We start from the raw sequence: 14,772 nt of genomic DNA, 5'->3' as shown, positions 1-14,772 counted from the left end.
ACCTGTGCACGGGACATATGGTAGGGAATGGCAATACTTTACCTAAAATAGCTCGCGTGCATTCATCCCGGTTCTATGCACATGAAGCAAGGAAAGCACAACCACACTCTTTTATAGGTAAGATGTGGAGGTTGGGCAGCCTTGAAGGGAATTGATTCTCTGTACAGCATATTGGCATCCAGAAGAAATACCTGAAGGTAATGAATGCTGTGGGTGCTGCTGAGGCTTATAAAATCAGTCTTACGCGAGTAGTAAATTCTTCAGTTTGAATGCTTTGAACAAATGTACAAGACAATACAAAGTCTGAACACGCATGCAGAGTCAAGACACCACGTAAACACAACGACCATGGTGAGTTTTAAAAATTATAATGAGAGACATTTTTCAAAATAGAGGCTACAATTGTATGCAAGTGCCAGGTACACTGTACGTTAAAAGCATTTGTTGGATAAGTGGAATTAATTTAAAAGCTCTGAAAAAGCTGCTGTTTAATTCATATATATTCAGTCGCAAAAAGGGTGTTCCATTTTAACAACAAAGATGTATATATAAACATGGGAGATTTAAAACTCCACACGTTACAAAAAGGTGCTAAAAATGCAGCACATCACAAAAATACTTAATATTGTGACCGTAAAATGGCTGCTGATAGATTTCTTAGTTTTCTATTCTATAAAAAATATATTAAAATATTATACAAATTTGCATTCAAGTTGGTGTCAGTTTTTAAGTGCTAGATTGCAAAAAAAAACTCTTACATCTTTTCTTGGTTTATAGCCTGTTTGAAGGAAATTACTGCAACTAAAAAAATGCCCTCTCTTAGAAAAGGCTAAACAGTCATTACCAAAAACGCATTGTAATTCTCATCATGAACAATGCAATACTTATTCTTGGTTCTTTCGGTGAAGTCACGTAGAAGGGAAACAATAAAATAATAAAAATCTAAAACAATAAAATTCTCACAGCAAGAAAATTTGCTGTGGTTTTCACACCCGATGATGATTGCTTGTGTTGCAGTCGAAACCGTGATTATTTTTTATATTTTTATTATTATTTTTATTTCCCTTCTATGTGACTTTACCGAAAGAACCAAGAATATGAATCCCTGCCGTCACGAAAGCTTTAAATCAAAATGCAAAACTTGACCACCATCTCTTTTGACGTATTCTCGACAAGTGCCGTCACGTCACATTGCGCAAGTCAAAAGTTTTCTTTCATAGGACGACTATGTTGTACACATTACAGACACATGGAAAGAAAAGTGTACACACACACACACACAATCGCACGAGTGCGCAAAAGACTAATGTGCACCGCTCTATGCGCAGCATGTGCGGGACCAACGGGCATGCCCATAGAGTGCAAGTCAAAGAGGCAGTTACAGGTGTAGGTGGATGTTCTAAGCGAGCGGTAGCTCACAGGTCCCAAGGTGGACTCTGCCTACCCTCCACGTCCGTCTCCACATGGTACAGCAGGTCAGAGAGCGTGTGTTCCACAACGGCGTACCACCCCATGTCGCTCATCTGAAATAAACAAAGTGTGTGCCAGGTTTATTGCGTACTAGTATAAGAGGAGTCGAGCTAACGTGTGGAAAATTAGATTTAAAAAAAAAATACTCACGGGTTGATAGGTCACATCCTTAGGAGGATGCTTAAAGTTTGGTCCAAAGTTAACAGACACCTGCAACAGATGAAATGGTAGAGGAGTAGTGGTTAAACACGGTGGTCAAATATAAACACCCTTGAACCGATGATGTGATGATTTTTTGCAAACGCACCGAGCAGCTTTTGTAAAGGGAGACAGCCGGGAAGTAAACTCCTTCATAGACGTCCTCAAATGCAGTGCCCTGCCCGATTCCATTCTTGTAAAACACCACCTGCAGCACACATACAGCCAGGCCAATAAAGTGATTATGCATGGCTTCTGACTAGCATATTTAAAAAAAAACAAATAAGAAACATGGGTCCACCTTGCTGTCATGTGCTGGCTTGAGGCTTTTCTCTGCCTTGTCCACAAAGTCCTTTTCTTCAAAGTACAGGTAGCTCTTGAACTTGATTAATGCCTGTTGACAAGGCCATAATTATCAGTTCATAAAAATTTGAACATAATTGTTTTTACAGTGAGGGAAAAAAGTATTTGATCCCCTGCTGATTGTGTACGTTTGCCCACTGACAAAGAAATGATCAGTCTATAATTTTAATGGTAGGTTTATTTGAACAGTGAGAGACGGAATAACAAAATCCAGAAAAATGCATGTCAAAAATGTTATAAATTGATTTGCATTTTAATGAAGGAAATAAGTATTTGACCCCTCTGCAAAACATGACTTAGTACTTGGTGGCAAAACTCTTGTTGGCAATCACAGAGGTCAGACGTTTCTTGTAGTTGCCCACCAGGTTTGCACACATCTCAGGAGGGATTTTGTCCCACTCCTCTTTGCAGATCTTCTCTAAGTCATTAAGGTTTCGAGGCTGACGTTTGGCAACTCGAACCTTCAGCTCCCTCCACAGATTTTCGATTGGATTAAGGTCTGGAAACTGGCTAGGCCACTCCAGGACCTTAATGTGCTTCTTCTTGAGCCACTCCTTTGTTGCCTTGGCCGTGTATTTTGGGTCATTGTCATGCTGGAATACCCATCCACGACCCATTTTCAATGCCCTGGCTGAGGGAAGGAGGTTCTCACCCAAAATTTAATGGTACATCGCCCCGTCCATCGTCCCTTTGATGCGGTGAAGTTGTCCTGTCCCCTTAGCAGAAAAACACCCCCAAAGCATAATGTTTCCACCTCCATGTTTGACGGTGGGGATGGTGTTCTTGGGGTCATAGGCAGCATTCCTCCTCCTCCAAACACGGCAAGTTGAGTTGATGCCAAAGAGCTCCATTTTGGTCTCATCTGACCACAACACTTTCACCCAGTTGTCCTCTGAATCATTCAGATGTTCATTGGCAAACTTCAGACGGGCATGTATATGTGCTTTCTTGAGCAGGGGGACCTTGCGGGCGCTGCAGGATTTCAGTCCTTCATGGCGTAGTGTGTTACCAATTGTTTTCTTGGTGACTATGGTCCCAGCTGCCTTGAGATCATTGGCAAGATCCTCCCGTGTAGTTCTGGGCTGATTCCTCACCGTTCTCATGATCATTGCAACTCCGCGAGGTGAGATCTTGCATGGAGCCCCATGCCGAGGGAGATTGACACTTATTTTGTGTTTCTTACATTTGCGAATAATCGCACCAACTGTTGTCACCTTCGCACCAAGCTGCTTGGCAATGGTCTTGTAGCCCATTCCAGCCTTGTGTAGGTCTACAATCTTGTCCCTGACATCCTTGGAGAGCTCTTTGGTCTTGGCCATGGTGGAGAGTTTTGAATCTGATTGATTGATTGCTTGTGGACAGGTGTCTTTTATACAGGTAACAAGCTGCGATTAGGAGCACTCCCTTTAAGAGTGTGCTCCTAATCTGGGCCTGTTACCTGTATAAAAGACACCTGGGAGCCCTACATCTTTCTGATTGAGAGGGGGTCAAATACTTATTTCCCTCATTAAAATGAAATGAATTAAAAACATTTTTGACATGCGTTTTTCTGGATTTAGTTGTTGTTATTCTGTTTCTCACTGTTCAAATAAACCTACCATTAAAATTATAGACATCATTTCTTTGTCGATGGGCAAACGTACAAAATCAGCAGGGGATCAAATACTTTTTTCCCTCACTGTATAAATTATGCTCATGTCCGCAAGGCGGATGCAAGCACAGTGTAAACACTGAATATGTCCACCAACGGAGTCTAATGAAGCAATGTTTGTGATCCGGTCATTTCAGTTCAAATTCACCTTGCGTTTTGAGTGACAGGTCCAAGTTGAATGCGCATGGTTATCAGACAGCCGAGTGGCCCCCGTGCTCTACCGGCGTTCGCCCTCCCGTGACCGTACCTTGTCCTTGTACGTGTCGGGCAGGCAGGTGGCCGTGTGCGTATGCTCGGGTAGCGAGATGAAGAAGCCGAGCGTGTCGCCCTGCGCGTAGCCGTCGGCATAGTGTCGCCCGCGCGACTGGTGGAAACGCGTGCCCTTCTTGCTGCGCCACGAGTAGCTGAACTTGTCGTAGCCGAGCGGAGCCTGCAGGTTCCCTGTCAGCAATGGTTAGTTCAGCCTTGGTTGGTGGGAGGCTCGTTTTAGCTGCTGTTACAATACGTATCAGCAACTGCATTTTTTTTTGTAATACAAATTCTATTTCTGACAAAATCGAATCCAGATGGTCATGTATAGTGCGGACACACAGAAGCAAAATAAAGTGTCAAAGTGTAGCCTTGGCATTATGAACGAATGACAAGGTGGCACAGCTGATGAACAACAGTGGTGCATATAATGAATAGGTGTTCACACACACACACACTCCTACACTTAGACATGCAAACACAAAGCGACTCGTTCACATGCAAAGAAATCCCCTCAAGCATACTGACGCTCATTGACAAAGATATATAGTGTCGAGCAATCAAGCGAGCGAGAAAGTGAGCGGCTCACTTCAGTTCCTGAAGCTGCTGCCAACACTTAAAGAGTGAAACACTGGGCATCAAGTCGAACGAGCATTATGTATTGCCTTTATCCAGCAGTGGATTAACCAAGGTCTGTAATTATACTATTATTACACAATACCAGGGGATTGTTCCACGTGGCTGTTATGGTAGCGCTCCTCAGCAGACGTGTGTTAGTGAACGAGTGCTGTGAGGGTTGTTGCAAAGCATCTTACCGAGGCTTTGTGACCAGCCAATGCGCGCAGCGCTTCCTGTGGGCATCTCGTCCACCGTAGCCTCGAAGTACCAGGCCCCGCGGCGCGCACCGTGCGAGGCGCGCACCATCGAGTAGCCCTTGTCACCCGTCACCGTCAGCCGGTCATCGGAAATTTTAAGCTGGGGCGCTAACAATCCAAAAACACAAAACATATATCAACGGGGTTTATAAATGCAGATTCACTTATGTAACATTAATAATTACATATAGGCTAATGGGAAGAACTAAACTGTAGAAAGGGCACACAAAAATAAGAAACACAAATGAGAGTCAAAACAACAGACCGAGACAGTCGATTCTCGAGTCAAATCGCGACCCCAATTCATGACAAACCGTGGGTTGTCCGTGGGAGAGGGTGGTAAATCTGTGCGTGCCCGATGTGCACGTCTCACCGCGGTCGTGCAGTGCGAGAAGCACACGCTCGTAGAGGCACGAGCGGTACAGGTCCCCGGGGATCGGCTTTCCGGCCCACGAGTCCAGCTCTACCCGCTCGGGGTCAGGCGCGTGGGGGTCAGGCTCCGCCAGCACATAACGGTAGCCGTCCTTGTTGAAGGGATGCTCCAGCGGGTAGCCGTGGGGGGGCAGGCGTTGTGACTGGAACAGCGGGTCACTGCGCAAGACAATACGCCGCATTGATAGAAATATTGCAAACTTCCAGGCAGCCGGCGATCCAGCCGGCAGCGGTGCCCCCCACAGCTCGTTCTCCTCTCGTCTGCCTATTCTCACTTCCTCTTCTATAAGATTTCCATGCTGAAAACGACATTTGTTCAGCTTCCGGAAAAAGGCATGCAGCAAAGCCGACTGCTTCCACGCTGTTCCAGAAGACGAATTTTATGGAAGCGGCTTACTATTCCAGAAGTCACGTGATTACGTTGTTTCCAATTTTGTGTTTATGTTTTTGACAAACTGGTATATTTTGCAAAACCTGAAGATGATGTGCCGTCAACCGACACCCAACTAAACTGTTCATCATCTGCCCTTCATGTATAACAGATGGTGGGTTATTGCAGTATATATCGATGAAATTAAATGGTATCACCCTTACCCGCTTTGACCTGATGAAGAGCAGGGCAATATCAGAAAGTGAGACTAGTGATTGTGATCTCTGATAGTGACTCAAGGTGGTTTACTGATCAAGTAAGCTTGGGTGGCTCTAATCCCTTGTGAACAACCATGAAACATTTGTGTATATTCTACATTCCGATGGAGCGAGTCAACCTAGAGTACAACCAACAACTTTTGACATTCCACAACATTTTGACCCTGGAGGAACGAGGGACTAAGTTGAACTACAATAGAATCATGCAATCATCCGCAACACACACAATATTTTCTTATCTCTCCTATACCGGTTTATGATGATCACATCGAGTCAAATTAATGGTTTCGTGCGACAGCTGCAACTCACTGTCGGGTGCGCTTAGCCGTCGGCGGGGTGACGCCTTCTTGCCTCCGCTTTGCGCCGCGTCCTTTGCCGCTGCCACTGATCCCGAAGCCACCTGGTACATAACAGCCTCACGTCAAGTTCACCTATTTCTTTATATTCGTAGCTAACCTGTTGTATGTGTGGGTGCTGAAAAAAAGGATAGCATTTTATACATACAACTCTGGTGTACATATTCATGGACTAGTTGTAAATTTGACACGTAGGCTTTCGTGACCAATATTATTCATAATAAAGGTTTTCTGGGGTAGATCGCAGAAGTATAAATGTGTTGTTAACCTGCCACTACCCGACAAAGCCAATTAGTAAGGTTAGTTACGTAAACAAACCGTGTCAATTAGTTACATCACTGCCTGATGATGTTGGATTTAATTACCAGCGAAACGGCGTACTCAAATTGTAAATGTGGATTTACTCTCCAAAACGTCAGTGGGCTGAAGTGGTAACTAATTTGTACGTGTTGTTTACATGACAAACCTTACTAATTGGCTGTGTCGGGTGGTGGCAGGTTAATGACACACATACTTATGCAATCTAACCCAAAATACCTTTATTAGGAGTCGTAAATTCTTTACCATTAGAACTGGCAGCAGCGGCCGGTGTCCCAGGCTGCTTCTGACCTTCATACGACGGCCCTATGTTAGTCAGGTCCTAAAGAAAAGAAAAAATAAACATATATATTTTTTTTTATAAATGAACATTGGTAATTGACGTTGCTGTGTGCTGCAGAAACAATTTGTCAATGAGACTATGTTTTCATACAATACATTCATCAGTGTCAGTTGTTGTGTATTAGGCACCTGATCTAAGAGGCCAAACTTTGGGTATTCGTCTTGAGAGTCCTTGCTTCCTGGATCTGGGTTTTCTTTCACGAGGAATACATCACGCTCCTTCGTCTACACAAACGCACACATGAAAAACACAACAACGTAATCATATTTAAAGGCCAACATGAGGTGAGGTCCTCTACCTAAGGAAACCACTCCCTATTGTTGAAATCTCCCATGGAGATAAGGTCTGCCAAAACTTTTGTTCGGCATAGCTGGGTTTACCAGCGAGTTGGTAGTGGTGTCTCAGGAGCTAATAGGCTTCGCATAGATAAAAACTATGGCACAATGCAGCTCAAGAAGTTGAGAACTTTTACTTTCAATGAAATGCAATGGCACTTATTTCGTATCGAATCACCTAGGTTGACTGATTTCAGCTCTCCTACATGAATGCAAAGATTTGCTAATGACAAAAAATGTTTTAAAATTAGTCGAGTGTATCGATATGACCCAATAGCTATAGCGGCAAGGATCGATAGTTACTGTTTTCAAATGCATGGGATTATGTCGTAGCAACACTATTGTGCCTAAAGGTCAAATTTTCTCGATAATGAAGCTTTAAACCCGTGTTAGAGAGCCTGGGATACACAGCCTAGATACAGTGAAACCTTGGATTGCGAGTAACTTGGTCTGCGAGTGTTTTGCAAGACGAGCAAATTTTTTAAATAAATAATAATTTTATAAACGAGCGATGTCTTGCAATACAAGCAGTACGTACAGTATACGCTTTGTCTGCCGAGTGTCACGTGATCAAACTGAGCCAATGGTTCTTTTCTCTCTCTCGCTGCGGGAATGTGGGTAATCATCTCCCATGCTCTGTCTCAGTCGGCGTGCCTCACTCGTATAGTCAACATCCGTGCGAGCGTATACTGTTTACTACAGTATAGTGTTGTGACCACGTGTGTGTGCATAAAGCATTTTTTTATTTTGTGTCCAAGTGTAGTGACTGTTCTTTTAGTAACTGTACTACAAATGAAAGTCGTCCTACACAATAACCCTCCTCCTCTCCTCTCTCGTCTCCCTCACACCTATGAAAACTTTCACACACTATCTTCCCACCTCCTGTGGCAGCCTTACCATAGTCTTGACAATGTTGTTCTGCCACGTGAGCTTGTTTGGTCGTTGCCGTGTTGTCATGCATTCCCAGTGTCTGTCGATGAATGGGATGATGTCCTGGTGGATCGTGAGAATCGGAAACACATAAAGCATTGTTGCACATAGCTGTGGAGCACACGACATGGAATCAATTCATAATTTCAACAATGGCGCAATGAACGTTAACTCGGCGAAAAACACCAACAGCATAGATGGCACTTAAGACAAGAGTCAAGAACATACCTTGTCTTTGGAGAACATTGTTTTGGGATGATCGTCCTGCATGCGTGATGTCCATGTGAGGTTTGCCAGTGCAGTGAGACACATCTCTTTGAGAGCTGTAGAAGTACAAGGTACAATATAACCACTTTAAACCAAAACTTAGATGTGGCATAAATATGCAGTAGACTTTACAATCATTAAACAAGGAAAGCATCATTTGCAAAAAATATAGAGTGAGCTTTAATGTTTTATTTTCTGAATTAAATTTAAGTCTACAAGCCAATGCTTTAGATGTACTTTAGAAAAATTACATTAAACAGTTATTCACTAAATTCCAAGTCACAGCAATGTCGAGCAACACAAAAAAAGTGAATTTCCAAAACAGAAATCCAATTAAAAACACGAAGCACGTTTATATTTACTTAAGACTCCAAATAATTTCAAAAAACACCCTGAAGCACTTGCACAATGCGCAGTTAAATAACTTACTCGCGGGTTTTCGTAAGAAGTAGGTGTTGCCACTATGATGGCAAATGTTGCAATGAAACACATAGTTGGTGATAAATGGAACACACGTGCTGTTGGAAGAGAAATAAGGTCACCGATTAGAAAAAAAGGGCTAAAATATAACAAGCATGTCTCATCCATGGCATTGATGAACCTTCGTCAACAAATGTGCAAAGTTGTACAACACACCTATTCAAGACATTTTCAAACAAAAACAATTGGCAACAAGAGTTTGTTCTACCATGCAAAAAAAATACAAAATTTTAGTCCATCTTACTATGGCCATTCGGTAATGATTTCGAGTAGCATTTGTTTAAGACACAGGAAAAAGTCAAAACCAATCCAGAGATATTACCTACTTAAGTAAATGCTGCTAGAAGACATCCTGCCGTAAAAATTTTTACATCATTTTCACACAATGTAACTGACGGCGGGTTGCGTGCTTACCTGGTGTCAATGCTGAAGCTCTCGGCCGTGAACCACTTCATACAGATGCCGCACTGCAGTTCTACATGGCCCTGCCGCCTCTCCTCTTCAACCTCCACTGCAGAAAGTGTTGCCTCCACCACACTCACCTCCTGCATGTGCGCAGATACAACTAATCGCATTCATCTCAACCCAAATGCACGCATATCTCACCCATATTTCATGCACTTGTTTGTGAATTTTGGCAAAAATGCAGGAAGGAAAAATAATGGCAATACCTCTGTATCTGGTTGGGATGTTACAGTCTCCTCTTCAATCATTGCTTCTGGCTGATTGTCTGACTTTGCACTGCAGTCAAGGGACACCAAGAAAGGTACAGAATGTGAATACATATACATATTATTTATCCCGGAAAGTCGTGATGCTTCTCAACGCTCGTAAACTACAGAGAAGGCAATACATAAGTGTGTACACATGAAAACAGATAGTAAACATAGCACTTTGTACAGAGCTACTGTACATTCTCATTGGTTATTTCGGTAAAGTCACGTAGGTAGAAAAAGTTAATCATAAATCATCACGTTTCGATCGCAACACAAGCAATTGTTTCGATCGCAACACAAGCAATCGTCATCAGGTAGAAAGATACAGCCGTAGAACTGCTGAACAAGAAAGGGCTGTTGCAACAAGAGATTATATGTTTAAGGTGGGTGTCACCCAAGGGTAAGTAGGCGGGGTCAGAGATGAAAAAGAGTCCCGTCGCCATACGCACGCACAACTGCTGCGCCAAAGGAGGATTGGCATGTTAATGCAAACGAGCACAATGGGAAAATGAGCCTCGTCGTCACACACGAGCACCGTCGCCGCACGCACGTACAACAGCTGCGTTAAAGGGAGAGACATACAGCCTATTGAACAGCCAGAGCTACCGTTACGTCGAGGCAAAAGGGGGCAGCGGTGGCTATGTTAGTGAAGATAGCGTGTCTGTGTCAGAGGACCGGGCATAGCGCCACCTCGTGGGCAACACAAGCTGCTTGGCTGCTGCACAGTGAGAGGTCAGCGTATCAACGCCAGAGAACCAAGCCAAGGGGTGGTACCTAGGCCTCGGCAAGGTAAGGTTATTTACCTTTTTTACTGGGTAAAAGGGTAAAGGTGTCGAAATGCCAAGGGGTAAGGTCAAGATAGCTCGGAAGAATTACCCGGTAGGGTAAAGGTAGCGCGAAGTATTACCCGGTAAATACGGTGCCTTGTTTACCGCTAAAAGCTCCGTGGTGCAGTCCGTGGCCTCCATTTAATAAGTAATATTTAAAAAAATCTTTTTTTTAAACACGCTTTAATGAAATGTACAAGTAATAGCAAAAGTCCACGACTCCAGGAAGTGGCCCCGAAGCTTGCCATAACGTAAGGGACCGTGGTGATTTACAGCCAACGTTATTTGAGCGTGGACAATTAGACCCAAACCGAAACATAACATATAAAAAATGTAAAAAAATATATTTTTTATGATAGAATATAGTATTGTCATCAGTATGACATAAGTATACCAAGTTTGCAGTTGATACCACATTGGGAAGTGGGTTAAAATGTAGTTACAAGATTTGAGGATACAACGACAACAGACAGTGAGTTAAAAGAAGGCGTGTAAAATTGGAAGAATCGAGAGTATGCTATATGAATAAAGCACTCCACCTAGCATTTACCTGCTATAAACCTTGTTCATGTGTAGTACCCCAGTAACTACCCTGTAATCGGGTAATTTGTATGGGGTAAGGGTAAAAGGTAGGGTAAAGGTAGGCTCGTTGTTTTTACCTGTCACCTTTGACCTTACTTTGCCGAGGCCTAGTGGTACCTACGTGACTTTACCGAAAGAATGGATTCCTGCAGTCACGAAAACTTCAAATCAAGACTGTACTGTACATTGTGCAAATAAAGTAAAAACAACACCCTTTAATCAGTGTACACGTGTAGTAACAGCAGGACACTTCACATAATGTACACAAAGTGTACATTGAAAATAAAATAAAATTTTAATTTAAACTTTAAACGCACACAGCATCCACTCCCTCATAGAGAGCGAATTAGTCGGAGGCGTGTAGACCCACAGACAAGCGGGATGGCAGCCAGGCGGTGACCCAGCGAGAACAAAAAGGAGGACCCAGAGAAAACCCATGCGTGCGAGGAGGCAACACTCGATCCCATTCAGATAGAATGGTTGGGAGATCAATCCACAGTTTTCTGTACCGCATCCTCCTGGCAAGCCAAGGGGTGGTAGCTCAACACCCACGCAGTGTTTGGTAAGATTTGTACGACACATCAACCCCCGCCTCCGCAGTCCTGGAATAAAGGCATGCAACACACCCCGCGCAGCTGACGTACTTCATAATTGTATATGATATTAAGAGACTCCCCCCGCAGCCACTTAGGTGTGAATAGATTTTACTAGGCAAGTACTGTTAGCGAGAACCTATTAAGGTCAGAAAGACACACAAGGCGAGTGATGCTTTGTTAATCGACTAATGGATGAGGGGCCTCTCCACGCCATGCGGGTCGTGGGGAATATTTGACCATACTTCACCACGCCGGTCAAGGCGGGAGTATGGAGTATATGCAATGTAAACTGTATGCACGTTAACACTCAAGACTGCACACGCTGTAAGAATGTTAGCCCCGCAAACGCGTCAACCCGTGATATCAAGAAGCACCAACTCAAACACTCGCGCAATGAAGCCACTAATTGATGCTAAACAATAAAACACTAATACAATATTCTGTAATTCTCGGAATTTACAAGCACGTTCCCCCACACCCCCTTGTACTGTAACATCATGAGGGGCGGGCGTCTTATAATCCAGTAAGTGTGTGCGCGCGCCCGTGTGTGGCGTGTGAGATGATCGGCCTCTGTGGAGGAGGCTCATGAAGGACGCTGCTTCTGGGCAAGTTGAAGGCAGTCGCATTCCAGCAACAACGGAGAGCAGAGGAGTAACGCTCACAACAACGAGCGGAGCGCTGGACGGATAAGATGCAGCAAGTTGGTACCGTAAGGGGGTACACAGCTAGTGTGCGTCTACCTGTCATCTCAGTCAGCCAACCCATGGCACCTGCAGGGTCTGTCCCGTGACCTCCTCCTGCACCTAGCCTGGCACAGCAGTACAAACCCATGGCACCTGCAGGGTCTGTCCCGAGACCTCCTCCTGCACCTAGCCTGGCACAGCAGTACAACCCATGGCACCTGCAGGGTCTGTCTCGTGACCTCCTCCTGCACCTAGCCTGGCACAGCAGTACAACCTATGGCACTTGCTGGGTCTCGTGACCTTCTCCTGCACCTAGCCTGGCACAGCAGTACAACCCATGGCACCTGCAGGGTCTGTCCCGTGAACTCCTGGACCTAGCCTGGCACAGCAGTACAAACCCATGACACCTGCAGGGTCTGTCCCGAGACCTCCTGCCAGCAGCGAGCCTTCGACACTTCAAGTGGCAGCCTCAAAGTGCACCTAGCCTGGCACAGGCGCGCAGTGGTGACGCCACCGTTACTCGAGTGGCGAAATGGCGGGTATTGGACGATCAGCGTTGTACAGTTTAACACGTAGGCTTTCACGATGTAATCCATAACACAGATGTTTTTTTGGGTTAGATCGCGTAAATATAAAGTGTCGTTTAACCCGCCACCACCCAATTAGCAAGGTTTGTCCACATTTTTAAAATCCCTAGTACGACGTTTCGCTAGTAATTACAACCAGCATCATCACAAATCTGGCTGTCTGCCTGATGATGCCAGTTGTAGTTACTGGCAAAATGTCGTGCTCAAGATTGCAAATGTTGTGGATTTACTCTCACAACACACAACCGGTGTGCTGTACTAAGTAACGAATTGGCCACGTTCTGTTTACGTGACAAAGCCCTTACTAGTTGGCTGTGTCGGGTGGTGGCGGGTTTAACGACACATTTATATATTTACGCGATCTAACCCCCTCCCCTCACAAAAAAAACAACACCTCTTATCATGAACGTTGTACAACTCGGTCCGACAAAGCTCGGGCAAGCACGCCGGTGCCGCGTCTTTGTTGTTTTATAATCCGTCAATAAAATAAAACACTTTCACCCGCCACTGTACGTACAGTACAGTGGCGAAGGCCGGCGCCGCGGAAGCCGTCAACAGCGCAACGCGGGCGGCGGGAAACCAAAAGATGATGGAGGATGAGGTGGATGAGGAGGAAGAGGGTGTAGGTTAATAAATAAAACATCGCCGATCACTCTCACCTCTTGTCGGTCCCGGGAGAAGCGACGGAGCGGGACCGATCGCACGACGCCATCTTCCGTTTCTGTCCCCTCCGACTCCTCCCCCCCCCTCCGACTCCTCCTCCCCCCTCCGACTCCTCCTCCCCCCTCCGACTCCTCCTCCCCCCTCCACAAATATCGCGAGATGTCGCATCCTCCGCCTCGTCAAGTCTCGCGAGATTAAAACAAATGTTTTTTTTACAAAAAAAATGTTTTGATTTAACGCTTTCGTGACTGCAGGGATTCATATTCTTGGTTCTTTCGGTAAAGTCACGTAGAAGCGAAACAATAAAATAAAAATATATATATTGTTTCCCTTCTACGTGACTTTCTCGAAAGAACTAAGAATTAAAAAAAATGTTATTGCTTACAAACTGAACCCAAAAGAGTGACCAACGTAGAAATATAAAGGGGGGAAAAAAACGTTGCACGAATATGAAGACCTGATGATGCAGGCAGCAGCACTATTTGGGCACACGTGGGATGGACAACGGGAACATGTGAAAGTGTTGTTCACAAGAATGTAAGGAACCTGAAAGAGAGGAAGATCTCACAGAGAATGAATGGCTTGACGACATAAGAGATTAGTGCCAGAAAGATGTGGCAACTTCTTGAGCCATATTGGCACGAGACAAAGAGGAAAGTGGAAACAAATGACGAAATGGGCAGTGGACACCTACGAATTATCTGCCCCATGGATCGTGATGACTCTCTGGCCCGTGTGCTACGAACAAGGGCCGTTGCCCGAAACGTTGCCTGTTGTATATTTGTTTTTTTTTCTTTGAAAGCCGCAGTGTTATTTACGAATGTGTTGAGTTGTATTTGTTAAAGAACACTCGGGTTGTATTTTTCTTCAACCCAGCTGCCTCTAGGCCAGTGTTCTTCACTAATTTTCAGAGGGGGGCAGCGGGGGGGGGGGGCAGTTTCGCAGATAAGACATCAGTGTGAGGGCCGCCACACATTTGAAACGATTGGGGTTTGACAACAAGACGACGATGATGGGGTGTTTTCACCGTGTGTGTGTGTATGGTCCGGGGCCGCACTAAAGGCCACCGGGAGCCGCCAGCGGCCCGCGGGCCTTGCAATTGTAACGACTCCGGACTCGAACTTTAAGAGGTTCATTTTATTGCACGTAACGTAGCTTAGGACCACGTCGCCATGAGATGATGCCGACGTGGAGATCGTACGA

At 44.8% G+C, this 14,772-nt stretch overlaps 2 protein-coding genes across 4 annotated transcripts in view; both read right to left on the bottom strand.

The window, feature by feature from the left end:
- Window positions 1-14,772, bottom strand: part of LOC142925636 (uncharacterized) — a 139,963-nt gene that overhangs the window by 71,301 nt on the left and 53,890 nt on the right. The window lies entirely within an intron of this gene.
- On the bottom strand, window positions 353-13,664 carry LOC116944975 (set1/Ash2 histone methyltransferase complex subunit ASH2-like). Of its 3 annotated transcripts, none has more exons than XM_032958979.2 (16): window positions 13,566-13,664; window positions 9,587-9,656; window positions 9,330-9,460; window positions 8,865-8,953; window positions 8,397-8,491; window positions 8,136-8,231; window positions 7,032-7,127; window positions 6,780-6,882; window positions 6,196-6,286; window positions 5,180-5,397; window positions 4,747-4,914; window positions 3,930-4,123; window positions 1,970-2,062; window positions 1,778-1,876; window positions 1,621-1,680; window positions 353-1,523 (listed from the first exon to the last, which is right to left on the bottom strand). In XM_032958979.2, exons 1-16 carry the CDS (start codon window positions 13,616-13,618, stop codon window positions 1,416-1,418), a joined length of 1,764 nt encoding a protein of 587 aa, XP_032814870.1. In that variant the 5' UTR covers window positions 13,619-13,664; the 3' UTR covers window positions 353-1,415. The 3 variants fall into 3 exon arrangements, 2 of the variants coding, with proteins under 2 accessions (XP_032814870.1, XP_032814871.1); XM_032958980.2 differs by having other exon boundaries at window positions 6,807-6,882; XR_012942575.1 differs by lacking the exons at window positions 353-1,523; window positions 1,621-1,680 and having other exon boundaries at window positions 3,930-4,112.

Source organism: Petromyzon marinus, chromosome 22 (genome assembly GCF_048934315.1).
Source record: "Petromyzon marinus isolate PM22_M1 ecotype Great Lakes invasive population chromosome 22, UKy_Petmar_22M1.pri1.0, whole genome shotgun sequence".
Lineage (NCBI taxonomy): Eukaryota > Metazoa > Chordata > Hyperoartia > Petromyzontiformes > Petromyzontidae > Petromyzon > Petromyzon marinus.
The sequence above is the reverse complement of the archived record's forward strand: the minus strand, read 5'-3'. Positions and strand labels throughout refer to the sequence as shown.

Excerpts from the sequence above, each read along its gene's own strand:
- LOC116944975 (XM_032958979.2), bottom strand. The coding sequence starts at position 13,618 with ATGGCGTCGTGCGATCGGTCCCGCTCCGTCGCTTCTCCCGGGACCGAC. Across the intron at positions 6,287-6,779 it reads ATTTACGACTCCTAATAAAG|GTGGCTTCGGGATCAGTGGC; the intron begins GTATTTTGGGTT and ends GTTATGTACCAG. Across the intron at positions 4,124-4,746 it reads TGGCTGGTCACAAAGCCTCG|GGAACCTGCAGGCTCCGCTC; the intron begins GTAAGATGCTTT and ends CATTGCTGACAG.